A 25,003-nucleotide genomic window follows, 5' to 3' on the forward strand; every position below is an offset into this window, starting at 1 on the left:
CAAGATACAACTGAATTACTTTAACACTTTTTCAATAAACTTTCCACCTTGGGCTACTCTGTGTTATATAAAATAACTTTCAAGGAGAAACACTTGTAATATAGTTGCCATACCCTTATTGTTGTAGCAACCCAAGGTCAGCTTCTTAATAAATGTATTATTTGCTAATATGTGAAGTCTTGATTCACAATGCAAGATTTCCAGCATCAAGTACAGACCTAATGGCCTTTAACCACCTGAAATTTGCAAAAAGCCATTTCTGGTGTCTAAACAGAAGCTACTACTCATTTCCTTCACTATTTTTACTCCAAGAAACCATAAATATAACTTTAAGATTTATTTAGATTTTAGGCTTTAGCTCTGTTCAATGCACTACAGGAATCCTATACAAATCCACACATACAATTCAGTGTTTGATATAATCTAACAGCAAATGTCCTCTGGCACAGGGAGGCACTAAACTGCAGCACTCACACTTCGAATGTCTGTCACAGAGGGCTGATGCCCTCATGTCACACAAGCGAATGGTGCCTTTACTGCTGCTGTAGACAAATGTGCTGCAGCTGTTGGGGTGGAACTCTGCAGCTGTGATCACCTCTGTCAGCTCCTCCATGTTGGCAGGCTTGATATCTACAATGTCTGCAGCAGCTCGTTAAGGAATTGCCTCCAGTGAAACCCAAGGTATTTTTCAGTTCAAGATGCTTTCAGAAATGCTGCTTCTGGCTTGTGGGACCAGGCACAACGCAGGTAAGAGTTAAAATCAAGCCACACAATTTGTCTACAAGGCAAGGTGGTAACATCCCATTCCATATCGATTTCAAGATAATTCTTACAGCTGCAAAAACCTGCTTCAGTTTTGCCCACTCCAGCAGTAATTAATTCTATCCTACAAATTATCTCCCAAGTTTTTCACATAGACCTTTATTTTGCTTAAATTCTAATTATACTGCTACATTATAAAATGTTATTTTATATTAAAAACTTGACACAGCTGTGGCTGCTCCATCCCTGAAAGTGTCCAAGGCCAGGTTGGAGCAACCTGGGATAGTGGAAGATGTCCTGCCCACCTGGATGAGCTTTTATGTCCCTTCCAACCCAAACCATTCCTTCTCCAGAAGTAAAAGCTCTTACAATTACTAGGGAGGAATAATCAGGATTGACAGAGATTAATTCTCTGTATATATACTAAACACTTCCCATGAAAGGAAATAAAATCCAACCGTTTTCCAGTCCCACAGAACACTGGCAAAAGGATACTAAAACTTCTGTCTGTGATTTCTAGGTGCCACAGGTTGATCCGCAGGTCGTCTGCAGACAGGTACGTTTCGTAGTCACTATTGATGGAGATGGAATTGATGTGATACGTGTGGGCATTGGCAAATATCCTTCGTGGGCTGGCTTCCACCATGAGGTCCATGGGCCTGAACACTGGCACCTACACAACACACACAGTAGGGTGAGAGTGAGATCCAAAGCTAACTCAGACATCAGCACTTCAACATGCTGAGCTGGGTGAAGTATCTTAAAAGTCAATACTTCTGCCAAGTGGGATCACAGAAAAGATGATGATGTGATGGGGCAGTTCCTCCCTGAGCCATGGGCTGGGAGAGGAGAAATGAGCTGATTGTGAGCTACTCACCCGTAGTGTTGTAACTGTAGTAGGATCCCTATACCGTCCATCCTCCTCCTTTAAATTATAACCCTCAGGTCTTTTGTCCCTTTCACTGATTTTCCATAACTTTATTGTTTTATCTGCAACGAAACAGCCCCAGTTTAAAATAAGAGCTGTGGAGAGACACCAGTCATCACTGCTGATGCCTTCAAACAAGACAAGGCCACCCACGTGCACCAAAAAAGACAAAAATGTTGCTTAGGGAAAACAAGACAAGATAAAAAGCATTAAAAAAACCTCCTCCACAGTTTGTTCTTTTTATAAGAGTTACAGCAAGTTTCAGTTAGGACAGGAATTGCTATGAATGATTGATGTAAGCTCTGACACAGGAACTCACACATGTGAAGGTCTCTGGGCTATAAAGCAACGAAATCCCAAGTACACCACCCTGTGCTGGGGACACCTGTGCCCAGGGAAGCCACCAGAGGCACATCCCCAGATCCCTGCAGTTAAACCATGCTTGATTCCAGCTTTTTGGAGAGGATTAGACCAAATCCTAATAGCAAACCTACATAATAACATGTTATGGTGCAAAATAAAGTCATAACTTACCATTTGTAGACAATAAAAACTGAGCAGCATTTTTCTGGGGTAACCACCTAATTTTGTTGATCTTCTCTTCAATTTCTAAACTTTTCAAGTAGTCAAACTCTGGTTCATGGCTTTGAAAGGTACTGTAAACATTGTATTCTCCCCTGCTGTGAGACTGGGTTTTGTTCTAAAAAGAGAATTAAATGATCAAGACATGTATACAATGTACACTGGGGTACAACCTGCTTGATTTTCATGAGCCTGTCAACCAAATGAGATGAGCATCATCTCTTTTGCAAGAAATTTATTGAAGTTTCTACTATTTTGGCTAAGAAAACATCAGAGAAGAAACAGTTTATGCAGCAGCTTAAGTTTGCAGAAACTCCCCTCAGAACGTGAATAACATCTCTAGCAAGTTTTCACATTAATGCTGAGCAGCTGAACAAACTAGTATTTTGCCTAAATATTTAAAAAAATTTAAAAAAATCTTCTTTCACCTTTAATTTTTCTACCTTTGCTGTTTAAAGGGAATAGTCCTTCCCCTACTACACAGACACACATATGGCAAATCTATTCTGTGAGTACGTTCAGCTTTCCAGGCACACTATGGAAATCCCACATGGCACCTCTAAATTTATACCAGCAGCTCCACTATTCTGGTTTATAAACTCCAAGCTCCCTAAGAGCTTCTGAACTGCTTAAGCAGCTTTTTCTTCCTCATTCTAGAAGGGAAAAAAGCTCATCACCTCTGCTGAATACAGCTCTGGCATTAGAGTCACCCCTGCGGTTACCTGTCCAGGTGGAAATGTTTGCAAAACTGAAAAACTTGCACATTTCCTCCTTCCAAAAGCTGTGTCTTAGGCACCAAAATATTGCACTGCATGGGCTGAACCTTGAATTTCATCCACTGGGTGCAGAAAAATGGATCCATTTCTGATGTAGTGCTCCCCACATTTACCTGAAGTGGTTTCAAGGTGAATTTTGTGATTTATTCCTGTCCCACCCACTCCAGAGATTGCACCATCAGATGCCTTTGCTGTGATAGGCTCCTGGCTGGGGACTTTGCTCCTTCCTTCTCTGGTGTCTCATGTCCATGGGCTCATTTCATCCCTCAGTACCTCACCAAAACACACCTGATACAACCCTTGATGGCCCACATTTGTCACATTCCTTGCATCATTTTCTCGTGCTTCATACCCTGAGAGCTGGCAGGAATTCTTACACTTTAAAACAAGCTTGGCGGGGGGGGGGGGGGGAGGAAGGGAGAAAAATGCTTAGAAATCACATTTGGCACCAGAATTCTGTACCACACCTCTCCCTCACACTGCTTTTCCCACCCTGGAGAACGGAAGGGACTTTGTTCTAAGCCTCAGTCATAACTAACAAGTGAAGCTGGGTCACTGCATGGAACAGCTTGGAAGGGAAATCTATTGTGCTGTAGGAAATGCCTTCGGAAATTCAGGGAACTTTCCTTCAATCCCAGACTTATCATAATGACAGAGGCTTAAATATTCTGTGTGTATATTCTAGTAAAACTCTACAGGACCAGAATAATATATAAACCCAGTAATATGTGAAATCCATCCTTGGGATAAAATCAAAACTTAAACTCTCAGTCTCATGGTGCTCAAAGGAAAAAGAAAATTCCAAACAAAGAGAGGTGTTGGCCCAAGTGCCTAACGTTAAATTCCAATTTAGGTAACTGCACTGTGCCTACGCAAATTCCTCCTCAGTTTCTGGGAGATGCAGTATTCACTTCCTGCCTGGCACTGAGCTGATGTCACCGGCTGCCACATTCCAGCCCGGAGGTGGCAGCAGTTTGGCAGTGGGTGAAGCCACACAGGTTTACACAGCTCTTCACACAGCCCTTGTCAGCGTTTCTCTTCCTGCAGGCGTGGTCTGCAAAGCACTCCAGTGCAGTGTGGCAGAAGGAGGCACAGAAATCCAAATAAAACACTTGTATTTTATACACTTTCACATATAAAACCTGCTCTAGACAGATGTTTGTTGGAACAACTAACTACCAGTGCATCAGGGAATTAACTCCCTAAACACAAATCACTCCCTAAACACAGAGAAGCCAAAAAACGCCAAAAAAAATTCTTTGGTATTTCATCTGACAACCCAGGTGATTCTTCCTACCCCTGGATCCCAGCTCCTAAAGATGTGAGCTGTGGGTTATGCACCAAAAACCAAGGAGTCATTTAAACACAGCTCACCTGAGAGCAGGCAAGGAACTGCTGCAGCTTTAAGCTACATTAGAGGATTCTTAAAAGGATCAAGTTACAACTCAAGAATTAGAAAATAATAAAGAAATGAAAAGAAAACAATAAAAAGCCACAAAATACCTCACGAGCTGGTGCCAGACAGCCCCACTAGATGTCCCCACTGACCAAGGGGAGCTGCTGGCACAGGGACCGTGCCTCACTCACAGACCAGCCCCCCGCTCTGGGAACCAGGAATTCCCGAGCTTTGGGAGTTTTACAATGGAAATGGAAGGAAAGACTAAAAAACGAAAAGTGACATTTCTAGGCAGTGAGGTGACATCTCCCTGAAATACATTCTAACCACAGCCTCACTGTGAGCCTAACTGCACCTCAGTTGCCCACTCTGACATAGGGGTAGGGTAGAGCCTAAAGACTAAAAAACAAGGATAAAAGGAACCTCTGCTACAAGAATTATGTGGTTTTACCCGATTAATACCAGAGTGGAAAAGGACATCTGAGGTCACAGTCACACACTTGCTTAAGGGCAACTTTTAATAACCCCAGCTACAGTGAAATCTGAAATCATCATCACAGCCAGGAAGAGTCACTGTAAAAGAACCGACTTCAGCTCCCTCAAGGGTCTTTCATGTCCTACCCCTTTTTGATTTTCAATTTCAACATTCTTTAGACCACAGCTAAAGAGTGTTTAAAATAATTTCTACTGGTGTCACAAAGTTCTCATTAAATTCAGTATTGTAATCACTTATCACACACGCATGCACTTTGTGTAAAGGGTTCTACAAAACCATGCTCCTTGTCTTTTAAAAGGGAATGAATAGGAACAGAGAGAACATGTAATAGTGTAATTATGCAGCACTCACCTCCTGCTCCTGCTGAAAGATGACAACTCTCCCTCCCTTGTCTCCTGTTGCTAACAACTCTCCAGAATGGTTAAATTCTACTGTAGAAATTATATCCGCTGCAGAACAACAAAAATAAACCCCACAGATTAGTCATTCTTCTAAATACCAAGTGGCCAAGAAAGCCATTATAAACTCCCCCCCCCCCAAAAAAAAACCCCAAAAAATCCCAAAACAAGAAAAAAACCCTCCAAAACAACCAAACAAAAAAACAAACATACTTTAGTTAAAAGACATCTGTAAAATGCAAGTAGAAGTTTCTTCCAAAAAATAACAGTAATTTTTTAAGCTATACATTTGAGAAGCAGTTATAGATCACTGTGCCAGAGCTACAAGCTCGGTGTTGTGCATTACTTTGTTCTTAAAGGTTTAATATCATCAACTTCTTAGAACTGATTTTTCTACTCTGACTCTACTTCAGATAGTATAGATTGTACCTTCACAGAGAAACTGTGTACCTTTATTTTCCCAATTTTTCCTAATGGATGATTTAGACACAATCATTATCCATATGACCTTGTTTTTCTAAGGACTCAGGACACATTTGACAACTTAAAGGCAAAAGGTATCAGGGGAGAAAAGTTCAGACATCAGTGTCTAAGGAATGCAAGGAATAAACAGCTGCAGAAAATTAGGCAAAAACCTCAACAGCCTCCAAAAAACCTGAGTATCTCTTCTGGATGAGGAATGTTTACATTATCACAAGTGTTTTTATAGGGAGTGCTAAAATTAAATTGTGAATACACACTGAAAAGAATAGTAATCCCTAGTATCAAACTGAGCTGGTCATACAGCAGAAAGGACAAATTACAATTTAAGCTCAAGCCCACCCATTCACATTTCCAAAGGTACAAATGCTCCTTCGACTCCCAAACAGTTGAATATCAGAAGCCAAACCATTCCTGGAACACCAAACTGCAACGCAACTCTATAAATCTAATTTTCTGCAGAAGAAACTACCTCAGAGTTTTACATCACAAGTCTTGAGGCCATTTCACTCGCATGCCAGTCAGCTGTAGATAAACAGTATTTTCTCTGGGATGGTTTCTTTATTCTCCATTGCATTCATAACATTTTAGAGTTAAAAAAGATCAATACCTGCTTGATTTAGAGCTAAACACCAGCTCCACTGAGTTTTTATTATACAGCACAAACTGCCCTAGAGATCCCCCCACCAGCCTCCCTGCCATGCTCACCCAGCACTGCCCAAACTGGCTGGAATGCCTCAAAACAGAGTTAAGGACAGAAATACAACCTCAGCCTGTACCTCACTGAACCAGGATCCAGATCACACAGAGAAAAACTTTAATTCCAGTGCACATCATTTTTAACCCCCACAAGGCAGCAGTTACTTCAGCCAGTCATTCTTGTACTTGTGAACAAGATTAGGTGATTTATCTCACATCTGTAAGGCTTAAGATGAAAACCACTGAGCTGCAGATATGGTATTTAATAGGTACCTTTCCCAGGTGAACGGGGCATAGAGATAACAAACAATTCATCAAAGTGCAGAAAGAGGGAAGTGCAAACCAAGCAGTCAAATTTTGACTTTTCCACACAATACAAAGCACATTGTTGTACTCCTCCAATAGGAAAACACCTTAATAAGTCATCAATTAATTGAAGAAAAACACACTAACATCTCTCAGCAGCGAGAAGTACACAGAATACTTACTATTGTGAAAAACACAGACTTAACACTACAAGCTCTGATGGTCAGTACAGTAAATGATCAGCAGATCCAATGTGTCCATATACGTGGAAAGAGAAGAGCGAAGAAAAAATTGCCTTAGAAATCTCATACATTCATCTAAGAACAGATGGATAAATTCACCAAAGTACTTATTCGGTGAAAGTCACTGGAAATTTTAGAACAGGCAGCAACGACAGCCAGAAAAACCTTTCATTAAGGATAAAAATCTCTCTTTTCCTAGGTCTGGTGATGATATATGTTGTATTTACTAATAATACAAATCTCATAGATAGCAGAAAGACAACCACTTTTTTGTGACATTCTTGCTTTCTGCATTTATTTTTATTTTCAGGAGAATCCAAGCTTTCCTCCAGTGATCTCCAAGCTGATACAGATCCTGCTTTATCACAGACTCAGGTGCACAAACAAACTTTCAGCACCCACATCCCACACCTCCAAGGAGTCCAGCAGGCTCAGGCAGCAGTTACAAGGTACAGAAAACTCTCCAGCGCCTGACACCGTGCAGACCATTCCAAGTACTTGGATCAGTTTTAAATTAAAACCAAATAACTGTTGTGTTCATTAGCAGCAATTGCAACGGAAAGATACTAATTTGTTTTAAAACTCAAGATACACCAATAAATCCAATGTGCCTTCCACAGTGTAATCTTGGATTGTTCCCTTTCCATGGGCAAAACAAAATATGCTAAAAATGTGTCAGAAAAAAGTGATTTTTGCTTAAGTAATTCCAAACCAGGGCCGAGATGCAGATATTACAAAGAAATCTGTACTGGAGAGAAAACAAGCAGTTGTACATTCAAATCCAGTAACTCCCTGTTTGGAATTCCACATTCCCACACCTTGGTCAAAGGAAGAGCCAGACATCAGGGCACTGGTGCTGACCTGAGTGGATTTAAAGGTGCTGGAGAACTGACAGGGGAAGCATTTCATCCTCCCCAGTGCCCGGATTCGCTTGTGGATTCTCATCTGTGTTAACACCCTGAACATGTCAGAAACATGTATCCATCTGATCCTGCTTTATTCCAAATAGTAATTGTAATTCCCTGATGATTTCAGCCCTTCAGCACAACAGAGCATCCCCAGCCTGTGCTGTTTTCCCCCCTGTCCCTCGGTGAGAGCCTGCAAACACAGAGCTGCTCCCGCTGGGAAATGATCGCTTCCCAGCACCAGGAGCACTCCAGGGCAATATTTAGAGGAGAAGCAGGTGTGTAGTGCCCTACTGCCACCACGCCGATGGCTGCTGGAAATAGGATGCATTTCAGTGCCCTCTTCTTCTTGCACAGCATCAGAGAGAAATAACCACTGACCCCTTATCTGATACCCAAACCCCTCCTAGGCCATAGCGTTATCTGCTTTCACACAGTACCCTGGAGATCAGATTTGTGTTCTCCTCCCCTCAAGCATTTCAGGACATCTCTGACACCAAGATATAGTGTGACATTGCCAGTGCTGAGGGTTTCAAACACTACAGGGCAGCATCAATCACATGAGATGAAGACATGATTATGACAAAAATCAGGACAGCAAGGTACACCTTCATTCCTGCAGGGCACCTGCAATACCTGTACCAAGTGAACCAGGTTTCTGCTTCTTGCATAACTTGGGACAAAGAATTCAGAGGTTATTACATCATTTACAAGTGTATCTCTGCATAGATCCATACATTTGTCCTTTAGTTCCACAAAATATCCCTTCACAGACACTTATTGTTGTAGAAACACTTCTGAGACTGCTAAACGCTTTCAAATAATGGTTTTTAGTGACCTGAAAGCAAAGGGGTGGCAGGGTGGGAATCACCTACACAGCCTGAAATCCATTTATGAGTGAAAATGTTCTGCAGCAGGTTGAGCAAAGCACTACGGAAACACAAAGCTGCTGCACAGTTGTATCCCCACCTCAAAGAAATAAAACTCTACAGCCAAACCAAGCCACTGATCCCAAAAATCACAAACTAAAGAGAGGTTTTGGTCCCTGACCCATCAGCACATGGAGACACGGCAGAGTCTGCTTTCCCCAGAGCCATCCAAAGCTCCCTATAGCTCTCCCAGATCCAGCATCTACAATCTGGCCAAGCTTTCCTTTCCTTCTGCACATCATCTTTATTTTCACAACCTGCTTTGAGTTTTTTAAGCTTCAATGAGACATCTTCACTTTTCAAGTGCTCCAACAGAAATCAAATCCACCAGCAAGGTCTGGACACTTAACTGGATTCAAGCAGGACTAAATTCTTCCACTATAGACATGGAGACAGGAACCTGAGGAGCCAAAGGAATCTAAACAAAGTGTCTGGCTTTGGCAGGGAATAGGAAAAGGGTAAAACACATCTCAGAGCTTCAGGTAAGGCTCTGAGGCCACTGGGTCAATGCACTGGAAAGAGAACCCGTTCAAATGAAAAAAGAGGAAGAAAGGAATCCCAACAGACCTCAAATGCCCTTCCCCTGTTAAAAGCAGTGTTTGGAACAAGAAAAACTCGGTGACAAATACTTAAAAACACTTTCACATTTTGGGGGCCTTTCACATGTTGCAGTGAATGCAGAACTACATGTGCACTGTAAACATCAAGTTTTCTGCAACTTTAGAGAAAGTATTGTGGTGGAGTTTTACCACTGTCCAAATGTCTATGGAAAAAGGGAATAAACCAGCTTCATCAATCCAAACCAGCAAAACAAAACTGTAGTGCAATGACTTCATTCCAGAAGCCCCATTGCAAACCTGAAAAGCAATTCTGTATTAAATTTGTTTCCAGTAATAGAAAAAAGGGGATGTTATTAGTAGAGAAGAGGCTATCTATTTCAATGTTCCATGAACTTTATATAAACTCTGATTAGAAAACATGCTTGGTAGGCAAAACATGTCACCTACTCTGCAACAGCAAGTCAATCATGGCAGGAACAAAGAGAGGCTTTATTTCACCAGACCCAAAAGGTTTCTGTGCAAGTTTTTGGAATCACGTTGATCTGCTGCCTAAGCAGAGAGCAAGTAAATCAGAGTGTTTACACAAGTGGAGCAATCTCCTGATGCTTCCAAGGACTGAACAAAGAATTGTAGCATTTAAAAAGCATTATAAAATTATTTAGAAAGCACTGTTTATACACTTTCCCAGTGGCTCAAAACACAGTTTCTGGAATTTTCCAAAGGAGCAACTCAAACAAATCTTGTCCATAAAGCAGAGCAGATTATTTACAGGTTGGCAATTCTGTCCTGGGGAGTGAAAACAGAATTCACTGACCTAATGTGGAGACCACCTCCTCAGTTTATCAGCCTGGAAAACCTATTTTCATCAAACTAAACATCAATCAGTCATTCCAAGGATACTTCAGAAACTGTTTTAAAAGGGAAACATTAAGAAACCAACTTTGAGGATTAGTATTAAAATCCAAGGAAGCTCAAACAGCCTCAAACTGAGGAAGCAGCAGAGGAATGGATAAACACCATGAGAGATAAAGACAGTGAAATATTTGAATTTGATGCACAATTGCTGAGTGTACCTGAGCCATTCTTCCTAGAGAGAGAAAGAGTATCTGTCCAGGAGAACCTACAGACCTTAAGTGTCTGGAAATCACTTGTGGGTTGCTTGGTCATTTCCAATCCAGGGTGAGGCAAAACCTCCCTGCTTCAAACTACTGAACAGATGCAACTTCCAGAAACTCCACCTCAAGTCACAGCTAATGACAGAAAATTGTGGCTTTTGATTGGACTTTCTTGTTTCCAGTAATGGTTTTGTTTTGGAGTTATGTACTTCATTGCTGGGAAAAAAAAACAAACAATGAAAGACACTGGATAGAAAACAAAAGCTCTTCCAAGGCTTCAAATACTTTAAGCAGCTCCACAATGCACTGAGACTGAGTCAGCCCACCAACACCCCATGGTTTGTGATTTGGTTTTACTGCATTTATCCAGAGTCCTGAAATATTGTGTATTTATCTCTGAAGGTAGATAGTGAGGTGTTAATCCCAAAGTGAACAGGAAGTAAAATTAAGGCAGGGTGATGACACATGTCTGTCTGAAGAGGAGAGCTCCCAACACAGGGTACCACAACTCCACACCCCAGGACAAGAATAAAAGAGCAAAATGCCATTCACTGTTTAGTGCTGGTGGTATAAAAGAAAACACCCTCTGCATTCCAGCCTCATCCCTAATTTACGTCTGTGGAGAGGGGGAAGGAAACACAAGGATTGTATGCTCTAAAGTTACCATGACCAGTTTTGCTATTGACTTCATTTCCCTCTTCTTCATTCACTTGCAGGAGTGATTCCCTGCATTCATTCTGTCTCCCTGAAGTGACTAGGCAACAAATCCAAAGGCAGCTGGGAGAAGGCATTCCTACTGTTCAATTTACTGCTTGAGACTCTTTCCAGAAGTCCTTTAAATAGATCTCTTCTCTACTAGAGAGGGCATTAAAAATATATTAATTCCTTAAAATATGAGGACAGGAAGAAATGCACGTAGAAATAGAGAAACGAGAAAGAGGTTATTGCCCTTGTGGCAAAAATCCTCCCTCTGTGCTGTGCATCTCTGCCAGAGCCAGCTGGTTCCTTGTTCTCTCCCAAGTACCAGCCCTGGAATTCTGCAGCACACAAAGCTGCCCTCCTTCCCAGGGAGGGGAATTTGTCTGATGTCCAACTCGCTTCTCAGTGCCGTTGGCCCTGCCGGGGCAGACACAAACAACACAGGAGCCCAGGATGCAGCTCCAGCAGACAGTAACTAGGCTGGGTTTGCTGGCTTGTGCAAACCTGGGAGTTGTACAGAGAGGAAGAAGATTTACAGAGTGTTTCCTGGCCTGCATGTTCACTCCAAGTGAGTGAACTCACTTGAACAGCCCTGGGAGGCTGAAAATGAAGAACACGACCATGATGAAGTCATCATTTCCCTGCTGATGCTGAAAGCATTTAGTGCTGTTTGGGGGGAGATGCACTTCAGAGCTGAGACTCTCCCAGTCCTATTTACATCCCTACCTATGTGTAACAAACACAAGACACCACTGTCCAAGCAGGGAATACACATAGTACTTCACAGCATAAACAACTCACCCAAGTAAAACAATCAAATATAAGCCTCGTCAAGCAGGCCTAAGCCACTGTAACTTCACTCTAATTTCCTAGATTCCTCTATATTCCCATTTCTTTTTTTTTATTCACCCTTTCTTCTCCCACTTTGCCAATCTTTGAGAAAAGATACACTAGGTAAATTCTAGTTCAACAGTGAGTTCAACTTTGGATTAGAAAGTCATTATTGTTACTACTACACATTTAATTTTTAACTTTTTATTTAGCTCCCTAAAATTAAAGTTTGATACCTCTTGATTAAGCTTTTCCTGTCACTTCCTAAGTCACATTAGCATGCCCCATGCCTGCCCTGCTCACTGTGGGCTCCCGGGTAAGCAGGGCTCTACTCTTGCATGGCAAAGCACAGCTCAGAGTGTGCCACATTCTCCTGAGATCACTCTTTGTGCTGTCAAATCCATATACCAGCAATGACAGCAAGAACACACTGTTAATCACCAGTCTTCAGAAGCAGGAGCTGGAATTAAGTCACTTTTTTATGATGAAAGGAGGAACTGGAGGCAAGGGAAAGAACCAATACTCCAAGACTCCACAGGATTTACGTATATTAGGATGGCTTAGAACTTACAGCTGCATTTGTAACACTTAGATAGCCTAGAGATAATGCAACGTAATACTCAAGTACAAAACAGTGTTATTTAGGTGATTTCATAAATTCATGCAAATAAGTTTTGTTAAGCCTTGTGACTTCCTAGAAAACAACAGCAAATTTCCACCCCCTCCCACTGCAGGACCAGTGGCACCAGCCCTAATCTTGTTGCCATTAGTTTTATGTAAGGCCAGTAATGCTCCTAAATAGCCTTCCTGGGCTCAGTGCTCACAGCAGAACAACTCCAAATCCATCTGTCCCACGCACCAGAAGCTGCTCCTCCCTGCAAAGCCGGAGTGAGAGTATGACATCGGAACTGCAGAGAACAGGATTATCACAGAAGTGACTCTCAAAAGCTTCTATAAGTTGGGATAGGAACAAAGACTTAGATTAAGTGTTTTACAGCTTTACAATAGTAAAGCAGGGAACAGAATCACCATCCGCTAATCTCTCATCTGGAACAGCAGCTTCTTATGCATCCAGAAATCTTTATGTGATCTCAAATTAACCGTGGCATCCAAGTAACTTCCTCATTTAAACAGAATTCATAGAAAGCATAATCTATGGTCAACATTACAATCCAGGTTGGAGAGGCAGCAGCACACTGAACGTTTTAACTCCTGTGTTTGGCAAACAACTCCTGTGCCTCACTGGGCAACTGCTTCAACATCTCCACTCAGGGCACATTTCCAGCACCAAATTCACCATTATTTTCCCCCACAGTCCATTTTTGGACCAAGGCAAGAGACCGACAAAGAAATGTGCAAAACCAGCAACTCTCAGAAGTAGCAGAAATCACTACAGGGGACACTTATAATCATCTTCAACAGACACTGCCACCACCTCAAACGTCTGTGAACAATTGCAACACATTTCATTTCTGTTAAACAGTTTGTATTTTGCTAAGCTAACAAGAGTTCACTGAGACTGAGCTGAAGGAATCAGATGAGGAAATTTGCTGTAGGGGAAAGCAAGGAACACACTCAGGAGCAACCACATCTCCAGCTAGCACAGCTGGATTTGTACAGGCCATCGAGCCCACACCCAAAATGCCATTTAACTGCATTTCTGTGTGCAGAGTCTCCACGAACTTCCACCTACAACAAGGCCAGAATCTGGCTTTGCTGGACCAGAAAGGAAACTGATTTAATGTTCAGATCACTGGCTTCCTGTCTCCATTTATAGTAGGAAACTCAAGTCTCCAGTACACAGGACTCCAAGACACCTGTGATGGCAGGGAAAAACAGAGATGACAAACAGCAGCAAGTCAAACCACTCTGAAAACAGATGTGTCAGATACTGATGTGTCCCTGCTTCCTACCACTGAAAATGACATAAAATTGCTCTGAAATTTTACCTCTGTGAAAAGAAACCATTCATACTGAAAAGTAATATTGAGTTTTGGCAAGGAACTTCCCAAAACTGATTACGCCTTAAATTGATTTAAAATTGTGATCCACTGTACCATGACCACTGTAACCATTGGGCTGTAGGTTTTATTTCTGCTCACTGAGTCTGGCACTGCACTCTGAAACTCCTTTCATGCCAACTTCACTGCAAACCTACAGAAGAAAGAAACCCTAAAGGATTAGGATTTGTTAGCAGGAAACAGTCCTCAACTGCCCCCTTGAAACCATTTCATCTGATGAGAGAATTAAATAGTTTTGGGGTTTTTAACCCCAAATAAGTTTTTAGTAGGAAGTGTTTCAAAAATTACTGTGAAAAATCCTCTCCTGTTAAAGGCTCAACAACAGCAGACGTAAGAATGTTCTCTCTATACAAACAAATGCAAAGCTGTTTGGTTTCTGGATAGAAACCATTAACCCTCATCACCCTGATTAATTACTTCCTATTTTTAAACTTTAAGAGATGACTGCAGTTCCTTTCAGAACACACGCACAGGAGACCAACAGGCAAACTCCCTCCATCCACCAAGCAAAAGAGTATAAACTGAATGAATTTAGTTCAAAAGATGCTGCAAACCGGAGTTCCCAGTACTTGCCTTGCCCCTAAGCTGGACATGATCTAGTTGGGGGAACAGAGGAAGGCACAGGCAGTCTGATCATATACAGAGAAGCAGAAAAATAAATACATTTACAACAGACCAGACAAATAAACACCCCAAAAAACTCTTGCTGACTGGGCTGCCCGCACCCAGGCACCGCATATTTAATAGGTAAAGGTTAACTTGGCTCCAGCAGTAGTTGATGTGAAAAATGTAACACCCTGGGATCAGCAAAACAGGAGTTGTGGGCCTCGCTGCAGTTCCCAAGTCCTTTGGGAGCTGCCTCCATCTCTGAGGGTGTATCTTACATGTACACCCAAGGCAATCTACCCTACAGTCCATCCCATCCTGGAATTGAGGGGGTGTGTGTCTGAAGCTTCTTCCAGAGCTCCACAACTCTGGGAGATTGCTGCTGTCTCAGTAACTCCATGTGAACACTACTGCAAAGTGGTGACCTTACCAGCTCAAGACAGAGCCATTTTTCAACTCAACACGAGCTACATCAGCCTGAAAATACTTCAAACTCCATAATAAGGGATTATTTAATACCTGACAAGAATTCCCTGGAGGCTCTAAAGACATCCTCTGCCTGGAAACCACAAACAGCAGTTACAGCACTCTGTGAAAGGCAGCTCAACCTCGAGGTGGGCTGAGGCACCACTCCATTATTTCAATTTATCCTGATAGTTTCTAGTCTTTGCAAGAGGCCTCTATGCTTTCATCTGAGGAATAAATGTGATTAGGAAAGCAACAACTAAGTCAATTCCCCCTTTTAAATCTTCATTACACAGATGTAGAGTTTTTCCCCCAAAGAATACCCTAAATAATGTATTCAAACGGGATTCCACCTTATATCATTAGCACTGCAAACATATTTAGGAAGATAACAGAGATACACACATAGGGAACATTTTGCTGGGGACAAAGAGCAAGTGATGAGCATTCAGTTCACATCTCTTAATAGACATGCTTCCCAAACTCAAGTATTCCTTCAAATACGACAGGAAGTGCCTATTTGCTTTTCCTATTCACACTAATTCAGGTCTATTGTTGGCTGAAACAAAGGTCTTTCAACCTGCATCAACTGTTCCCAGGACATTTGACACCAGTTTATTAATATCATAAACAGGAGAGGCCTGAGTGGCAGAAAGCCAACCCCACTCCTGGTGCCCAGATGAAGTCACCTCAGAAAGGAGGGTGAGTGTCTCACAGGTTGTAGAACTACAACATTTATCCAGAATCAGGAATGCACAGTTAAAGGTCACAGCTTCTCCTTGAGCCTCTTCTTTGCAGCTACCGCAGTATTACAGAATAATAATAAATTTTTTTCTTTTAAAAGGGCTCAATCTGTCCACAAGCTTTCCTCCTTCCAAGCAGAATTCTTCTGCTTTTAAACAAAAAAGTAATCAACAGTAAATCCAGCATTTCAGCATTTTTAAATGCCAGGCACCTGTTTGATGGAAAAAGCTTCCATGGGGTTCAGTTTTGTAACATCACAAAATTCAGCTGCTGAGAGCTTCCAGCCCCTGAAGCTTAAATCTATTTTCAGGTGGGGAAGAGGAAAAGAAGAGTGGCCCTCCTACTGAGGATGTGTCACACTCAGTGTTGCATCAATCCCATTTCAATTACAGTAAAAACTCCTCTTCACTCACAGTTTAGGATTACCAAAAAAAGACCGGGAACAGTAGTTATCCAGAGGTTGGGTAACACCATGATTGGAGGCTATGCACCCTTAGCACTCCATGAGTAAGGATGAGTTTGATGTGAAATACGAAAAAAAAATAACAGAAACACAAAATATATAAAATATAAAACCTAAGCAACATTGTGTTAAAAACCTAAATGCATTATAATTCTTAATCTACTTTGTTTCAATGCATCATCTGCCATAAAAATCCATCTGACATCCTGGGTACCTGGCCTAGGTTTGCTTGTGCCCTGCTGCCACCACAGGCCACATCAATTACACTTAGACTGGAGAAACTGTGTCCCTGTTTCCACACAAGGCAGCCCAGAATCTCAGGTTTCCATCAAGTGCCACAGAATTTTGGCAACCAGCAAAGTTTTTAACAGCCCACAAGAGTCATAGAACCAATCCTTCCTTAAATGCACTGAAACAAGTGAGCATACACATAATCTTTGGTGCTGCAGCAATAAAACTCCACCTAAAAGCAAATTTCTTTTATCCCCAAGTGAAATCTTTGCTAAAAGATAAGAATATAAAATCTATGGTGTGTTTGAAGGGGGACTGGCAGCATTAGGGTCCTCTGCTTCTACAATTTCGAATACAGGTAAAACATTAGGTATTACTACAACATAGAGATATTAGGCTAAATTACACACTAAGCTCTAAGAAAGAGCTTCCTTTCCTTGGAATTTTCCTGTTTCAACCACATACTATCCTGTTAAACAAAGTAGCTGCACTGAGTGCTACACACAATCCATACCAATTCTAGTTCTTTCAGAAACACTTTCAGCCACCAAAACCTACACTGATTTCTGAGACAAAGATGAGAGAATGGTTTTATATTTGTATTATGTAGAATTTAGTTTGGGAGTTACTCATCATTTCTGTCCTTTGTACAATTGCATACAGATCATACACACCTAATTATAAGGGAACAAAATTAACTCCAGCAGGAACCAACTTCATGCCCTTAATTGCTTCATCTGAGACCCCCTCAGGTGCCTGAATGTTCTGTCACTATCACTCACAAAACTGGGACTTCTTGAGCAATAGGAGGAGAACTGAGACAAAAAAACCTTATACATAACACATTTGATTATTTCTCCTCTAACACAGCATTCTCCTGGTTTTAATACTCTGGCACATGACTTGTTCCAACATCTTTTCTGCCTGCACAGCTTTAATTTACGACCTATCATTAATAAAGCCACAGCAAAACTGCGTATCTAATTTCCAAGAAGGTAACAACTCAATTTTAGTACTGCTGAAGACAAAAATTCATGTTTACTGATTTTCCAGAATAAACTTCATGCTGAAACAGAGAAATTAAATGTCTATTTCTGACATTTGTGAGCTGTAGAAAACATCCCTACTGACCTGGAGATAAAGCACATCCTATGAATCTATAAAGATTGAGGAGACCCCAGCTCCATCTCAAGCCACCACTCCCTGTATCCTCAGAGCTAAGTCACAGTTCATCCTCTCAAGGCTCCTCAGGGTTTAGCCATAATGCTCACACAAGGACTCCATAATTCTCCTAAGACATGCTTTGAAATACAAGTTATACAGAATATAAGGATTCCCCAAAATGCATTAAAAGTATTTGACTGAGTTTTATTGAAGCTTTAAAGCTTTATTTCTTCTCCCTGTGATAAACATGTTGGCAATGTATCTGTTTTACAAACCCAGGCTAATTACCCCTTGGTAGCAGAAGTGCTTTGCTGAAGTGCAGAGCTGCTTTATTTATACTTCCATTTTCTTAGGGAGTTGCTCTCAATGTGCCTACAAGGAATGAAAAAGAATGTTCATGAAAAAAAAAAATATGAACAAACTCAGAAATACCATGTAGGCCTTCAAAAAGAAAAGGGGGTCAGCAGTTAAGCTGTTCTTCCAACCTACAAAGATGGAGAGGGACTATTTACAAGGCCCTTGGAGGGACAGGACAAGAGGGAATGGGTTCAAACTGAGAAAGAGTAGGTGGAGATGGGATATTGGGAAGAAATTCCTCCCTGTGAGGGTGGTGAAGGGCTGGGATTGAATTCCCAGAGAAGCTGTGGCTGTCCCAGTCCTGCAAGTGTCCAAGCGCAGGTCGGACAGGGCTTGAAGCAACCTGGCACAGTGGAAGGTGACCCTGCCCACAGCAGGGGGTGGCACTGGATGGGCTTTAAGGTCCCTTCCACCGCAAACCATTCCAGGATTCTGTGACACCAGGTCATCCCCAGTTATCAGTACAGAGTCTCAGAGCAGTATCAGAGCTGATCTCCATTCCACCCCACACCCACAGTGCAGGTGCTCCTTCACCAGAGGTGACTTCAGACATACCCACGGCTCTGGGTAGTGAAGCTCTCAGAGATCCCTCTGTGACTGCTCAGTGGCCACAGCTGAAGGTTTTTAATAAACATCCAAGAGGAGCAGTAGGTACAGCTGAGAGATTTGCATTGAGAGAACGTCCTAACAAGCTCCTGTGGGGCTGGTTCTCAGGGATCCCATCCTTGCTCTGACAGCTGATAAACACATCTGCCATGATAGCCAGAGGCTGAGGACACTCCAGAGTCTCCACTCAAGAGCAGGGATTTCTCAAATGCCAAAGTTATTTTTGTGCTCTTTGATTGCTTTTAAAAGGGGGCTTCATCTTTCAAAAAAAAAAAAAAAAGTTTATGAGCAACAGGACCAGCAGAGAATCAGCCCTGTGACCCAGGCAAAACACAGAAGTATTTAGTCACCTCTTTTCTAATTCACAGAATGTTTACAAGTTTCTTCTCAAGACGACAAGTTACTCAAGACAGCTTACACCAATTATAACTGAATAGTCTATAAAATATTACTGTGTTACTTATTCAAGAGGGTGTTTACTTACACAGCACTGAAAAATACAGCCCATTTCATAGTGCAGGTATTAATTCACATAACAAACATCCAATCAGTAAAAATTCTGGATGTCTATTCATGGAAAGAATAAATAATTTTAATTTCAAGTTGTATTTACTTGAACCATAACCTAGTCCTTACCTACTAGCTTTTCTTTAAAAAAAAGCAGAAAGAAAATCTACTTGCTTCTGCTTATATTTATTAATTTTTATTATCCTTTTTTCCTATGCTCAATACAGGTGATTCAAGAGTCCTTGGAACTAACTTGATTGGTAATTATTTACTTTTTAATTCTTGCTGACAGCCTGCACATAACCCTATAGAAAACTCCTCACATCCACCACAATATCAACCCTGAAGTACACACTAATAACAGGCTAAACAGTCCCTCAGCAGACCTTACTTCAGATCTTTTCAGGGTTTGTTTGTGTTCCCAAGTAGTACAGAGCTATTTATGGAAAAATCTCTGCTGGAATCACAGCCAGAATTTCAATAGGCTGCACGGCACAGTGCAGCCAGGGGTTGCTGTTCTGTTTGCAAATAACAATATATTTGGAAATAACATACTGGGCCATTGTTCTACACGTAGAGAAAAGAAGCCTTCAGGCAATGCCTTTCTTGTCACTGAGAAAGCTACAGACAGAGCTCTGCAATAGCTTCATTTTCTCTTTTTGCTGAAGCCAATCCAAAACACACACTGCAGATTAAAATTTAGTAGTAGTATTATTACAGAAAAATGTAATACTTTGGCAATGCCTTTCAAAATTAGAACTCTGTGACTTGGTGTGCATTCCTGTTGTAGACATAAAAAAAACAACTCCTCAAAACTATCCTGTGGTTTCAGACTCTTCTCACACATTCTTTGACCAAAGGATTTATTACAGGTGCAAAGCTCAGGCCAAACATTTGGAGGCTTTTAATCTTGATGTGTAGAATGTAGGAGGCTGTTGTGTTCAGACAATGCATGAAGTGCCTCCTTCTAAGCAAGCAAAATGGAATCAGAAATTCCTCCTGCCTACCAGAAAGGCAGGCAGGGAGGGCTGCTCTCCAGCTGGATTTCAGGCAGCCTGCCGGAGAGCACGGGGCCTGTGAAGGTCACAAGTACAACTGAAGTTTCCAGCAGAGATAAATACACAGCTCTATGAAGTGACTGGAGAATCAAAATTTCCAATTACTTCCCTCACTCTGGTTGCTCACTCAGCTATCAGTTCCTTTTAATACCTAATGCATCTTTAGTGGCACTCTGAACCTTAAAGAACAGTCTTCCTTTGCCCAGTTGCCTTCCCCCCCCCCCCCCCACCACTTGGCAAGTGTTTTCCTGTGTTTCTATTCTGGCCCAAGCATACATGCCTCAGCTTCTTTAAAAAAAATTACTAAACAGAAGCCAATGCTAATTTCTGGCCTGGACTTTGAGATTCCTAACACATGGAATCTTGACAACTCCAAGGCATATTTATAACACATCTTACAATTATATATATAGTCTACTAATCTGAGCAAAATACCAACCTTTATTTTTAAGTGTTTGTTTTAAATATGTCTATTTATAGATCAGGACCTTTTCTCCAGGTTTTGGAAGAGCTGCATAACAGATACATATAATTTGTTTATGTACGTTGTACGTACATTTTACATATAAAAAGGTAGAGAGTATTTTGGTAGTGTTACTGTCCTGCAAGGATGTCAAAGATCATTACAAAAAACTATCAAAGGCCTTGGAACTTCACTTTAGGAAACACCACCTAGGTCTCACAAACAGGGAAAATAAAGCAGGGAAGGGTTAAAATGACTCCAGAGAAAACAACTGCAGATGATTACTTTCAGTTATCTCCATTTCTTAGTCTTCCATCAGTCTCCCCACCATACCTTGGGATAATTACATTTAAGTTTAAACTTTTAAGTTGGAAAAAAGTAAGAGAGCAGTAAGAGCTCTGTAAGAAAATGGGCCTCAGACCAAAGACCCTGGTTGGAACAAACATGAATTGGAAGGTGCCAAACAACTTCCAGTTGAATGCAACATAAAACCCCTGGAAAAATAATTTCAGTGTATACATAAACAAGTTTATAGGCACAAAGAGAAGCTTTTCTTGACAACTCCAGAAGGACAGTGAGCAGCAGGAAGGAAATGCAGCATACAACCCTGCCATGGCATTTTTCTAACACAGACGTGCTCTTAACCAGAGCGCAGGAGCACCTTGCACCAGCACTGCACCAGCACAGAGGCGTGACCTGGTTGCACAGTTGTTGATGCCAATTCAGAAGCAGCAGAATGATGAACATCTTCCAGAAACAGGCAGATGTTTGGTATTCCCAGGCTTGGGATGAGCTTCCTCAGATCACACCAAGCAAAAGCACCCCCAAGCTCCAGGGAGCCAACAACCTCATGTGCAGAATATCCAAGTGATTTTGTTTTGTTTCAAATGCTCTTTGTCTTCCTCCTGCCCTTTCCTCTGAGGCATCTCAATACTGTGAGACACAAATGAGCTGGGTTAAGCACAGCATGTGTCCTGCTGCAGGAACACAACCCTGGCTGCCAGCTCCTGCTGCTTTCCAGAGCAGGTTACCACTTCCAGAAGGGTCTGGAATAAGATGAAAGACCCTGGATACTTCTTTAACACACACAAAAAAAGGAGTGTAAGATTTAGCTTAAAACAAACAAGCAAACAAAACTAAATCAAAACAATGACATGAAGCTGTGAGAAGAACTGACCGAGAAAAGGAAGAAGGATTATACAGAAAGTTTTAAACTTTTGGGCAAAAAGCCATTCCTGCCAGTTCCACATTCCAGTACAACAGTTTATGAATGTTTCACTATTACCTCTATAAACAGTGACATTTTCTCACTGCTGGGCTATATAACGAACACTGTAGGCTTCAACTTCAACTGCTGTTTATTCATATTCATCTATGAGAAGAAGTGTCCTCAAATACAAATCTCAGTGGACTGAAAGTAGTTTTCATGTGAAAGGCAGACCATGAACACACAGGTATCAACTGTAAACATGAAAATGCTGAGAAAGAGACTGAATTGTTCACAATTCTATAGTTTCCCGTGCTGCCTTAGAACCATTATCAACTCTCCAAGAAAACCAATCCATCCTTTCACCTCTCATCCCATTCCTGTAGAACCACCACCTATCCCACCACAAACGTTGCTAAGAGTTAGACAAATTAAATCTGGAGAAGCTGATGAGGAATAAAATTAATCCAAAATGAACCCATGACATGTAATTTTGATGTGGGTCGGTTTCCCCAAGTGACTACCCTGGAGTTCAGGGATCACCTGGCTCAGCTCAAAGCAGTGACTGGCAGAGGCACCAGGAAGGACCATTTCTCTCAGGAGCAGCAACTACTTAAGTGACAATATAAGTACAGGCAGGCTGGGATGTAATTTGAATTCTAATTCCTCTTCCCACACCAAGGTCACACTTCAAAATAAGTGAAACTGGGTAATTATTAAAAAACAATCCAAGTTTTTCATTATTATCTCCAATATTCCTATATATTATTCCCTACAAAATGCACCAAGAGCAGTACCAGAAAAGTCAGGGGTTTGTTATGCAATGCCACTGGAAAATAGTCCAGGAATTCTCAAATAAGTACCTTTGAGAGTCATTATATTTTTATGAAAGCCAAAGCTGAAGCTTTATTTCTGTATGTAGCTCTTGTCCACTGAACCAATTCACTTCTAAGTTATGTGAAAATAAAGCAAGACCTTCAAACTGTATTTATAGGCACTATACACAAACACAGTTCATGAGTTTTCAAATCATCATTTAACAGCATAAAGGCCAGCTAAAATCACTACTTTTAAGGATCAAAGAATGGTCACTGAAATACTTTTTACAGTCATCAGAAAAAAAAAGGGAAAAAAAGGGGAAAAAAAGGGCATTAAACAAACAAGAATACACTAGAAATTGCTCAGTATTTTAAATAAGCAACTACAATATGAAATCTCAATTACCTTAACTGTTCCTGAATATATGCAATTATCTTTTCTCAGGTTCTCAAAAACAGAGAGCCAACTGTGTGTGTTTGGAGATCACATTATTCCCAGAGCATTAATTTAAGAACTGCAATTGAAAATGCAAAGGGAAACACTTCCACACAAAATGCATTCTATATACTTGGGAAAATCAATCTTTCTTACAATACAACTCTTTTAAACCCTCTTTTTCCTGACCCTAAAATTTTCTTCCAAAATTAGATGCAAGCAGAACTGCCTCAGGGGCTTCACATGTGACCTAAATATGCTGGCTCTCTTCATGGTGCTATCACTTGTGGATCGCTGAGAGGAAAATATATTTTGATAAAGAATGGCTGACCAAATTAATAGCTTCTCCTCCAGTGCCTGACAAAAGAGTGGTAAGTTCGAAGAGGGAAGGGAGAAGCTTCCAGCCATTTCTGTTTATCTCACTGAATTACAGTCGTGCAGAGAAGCCTCAAATAATTGTTTTCAGTAATATCAGCTCACAGTAGCAGAACCTGGTGGTGGTACTTCATTTTAAAGGCAAATTAACAACCCAAAACCTTCCAGTCACTAAAGACCCAGACAAGAGCACCCTCATGGAACACTGCCTGCTGCCCAGAGCAGTGTCCCACAGCAGGCCTGAGTGGGAAGCCAGAAAGTGAACACCACTATTTTCAATTAAGGAAATCCTGCTATATAAAATTATTAGTAAGTGCACACACAGAAGGTATCAATACTTCACCTCTTAAGACTCTTTTTTATGCTTTCCCCATTTTCAAAGGCATAGAAGAAGGCAATGGCCTATCTATTTCCAGTTTACTGACACACTGACCCTACAAAAGCAGCATCTGGACCATTCAAAAGCAGGTGTATGTTGCAAGAACATGACTGAGCTGTGGCAATATAACAAAACTGTAATTACATGTGTTCCACTCAAGTTTAAAGTCTGGAAAACTGTCCTGGCATTCTTATTTTGACTGTAAGAACTACCACTGCTTCTTGAAAGATTACTCCAAAATGGTTTGGGATCAATAAATACCTCCTGTATTTATCTGTTTTCATTTTCATTGGAACAGGGTAACTGCTGCCTCTGTTCACATTAACAACCTAAACATCAACCTAAGCCAAGGCTTTTTACTCCTTTCAATCATTTCTTTGAAAGTGCAAACCTCAGTTTTACACGATTACTGAACACTAACTTGTTCAGCTAAACTTTTCACTCCATACTAAAAATACTGTAGACACAGTTATGGTGCTGCATACTACAGAGCATTGAAACCAGGGGAAAAGGCCTGAAAAATACCCTTAAGGAAGTTATTAAAACATCTTACATAATGCAATTATTGTGGGAGCACAGTGCTTCCTACAGATGAAAGGACAAACTGGAGCCTTAACTCGGTACCATCAGTAATTGATGTTTTTGCTGCAAGAGGCACACACAGAGCAGATTTAATTGCACGCATACTTTAACAGCAGCTAAAACAAAGGTGGCCTAATTCTGCAGCACTTAAATGTGAGACAATACATCAGTTTAGGTGAAGACGAAACCCCGAAGAAGGGATCCATTTTTCAAATCATATTAAGACTGATAAGACATGATAAGAGAAGATTACCATTTGTCAGATTATCTTTTTAAAGTGCTTTACAGTAAAGCAATCAGTAATAATCCACCTCCCATTTAAGTGGTATTCTTTCCTATAACAACTTCAAAGAAACTGAACTGCAGATATGAACAAGCTGGTTTTACTAACAGACCTCGAAACAACACTGAACAAAT

The 25,003-nt window shown here is 41.1% G+C and overlaps 1 protein-coding gene across 2 annotated transcripts in view; it reads right to left on the reverse strand.

The window, feature by feature from the left end:
* Positions 1–25,003, reverse strand: part of PPP2R2A (protein phosphatase 2 regulatory subunit Balpha) — a 39,304-nt gene that overhangs the window by 4,557 nt on the left and 9,744 nt on the right. For both annotated transcript variants that reach the window (XM_042024772.1, XM_042024771.1), the window contains exons 3-7: positions 5,292–5,389; positions 2,225–2,390; positions 1,640–1,752; positions 1,258–1,435; positions 475–639 (exon numbers count right to left, since the gene is read on the reverse strand). In XM_042024772.1, coding sequence (XP_041880706.1) covers positions 475–639; positions 1,258–1,435; positions 1,640–1,752; positions 2,225–2,390; positions 5,292–5,389 — 720 coding nt within the window. The remainder of the gene's footprint in view (positions 1–474; positions 640–1,257; positions 1,436–1,639; positions 1,753–2,224; positions 2,391–5,291; positions 5,390–25,003) is intronic.

The sequence above is a fragment of the Corvus kubaryi genome, unplaced genomic scaffold (assembly GCF_017639235.1).
Source record: "Corvus kubaryi isolate FWS band 111438036 unplaced genomic scaffold, C.kubaryi_AGA036_p1.0 37265, whole genome shotgun sequence".
NCBI lineage: Eukaryota > Metazoa > Chordata > Aves > Passeriformes > Corvidae > Corvus > Corvus kubaryi.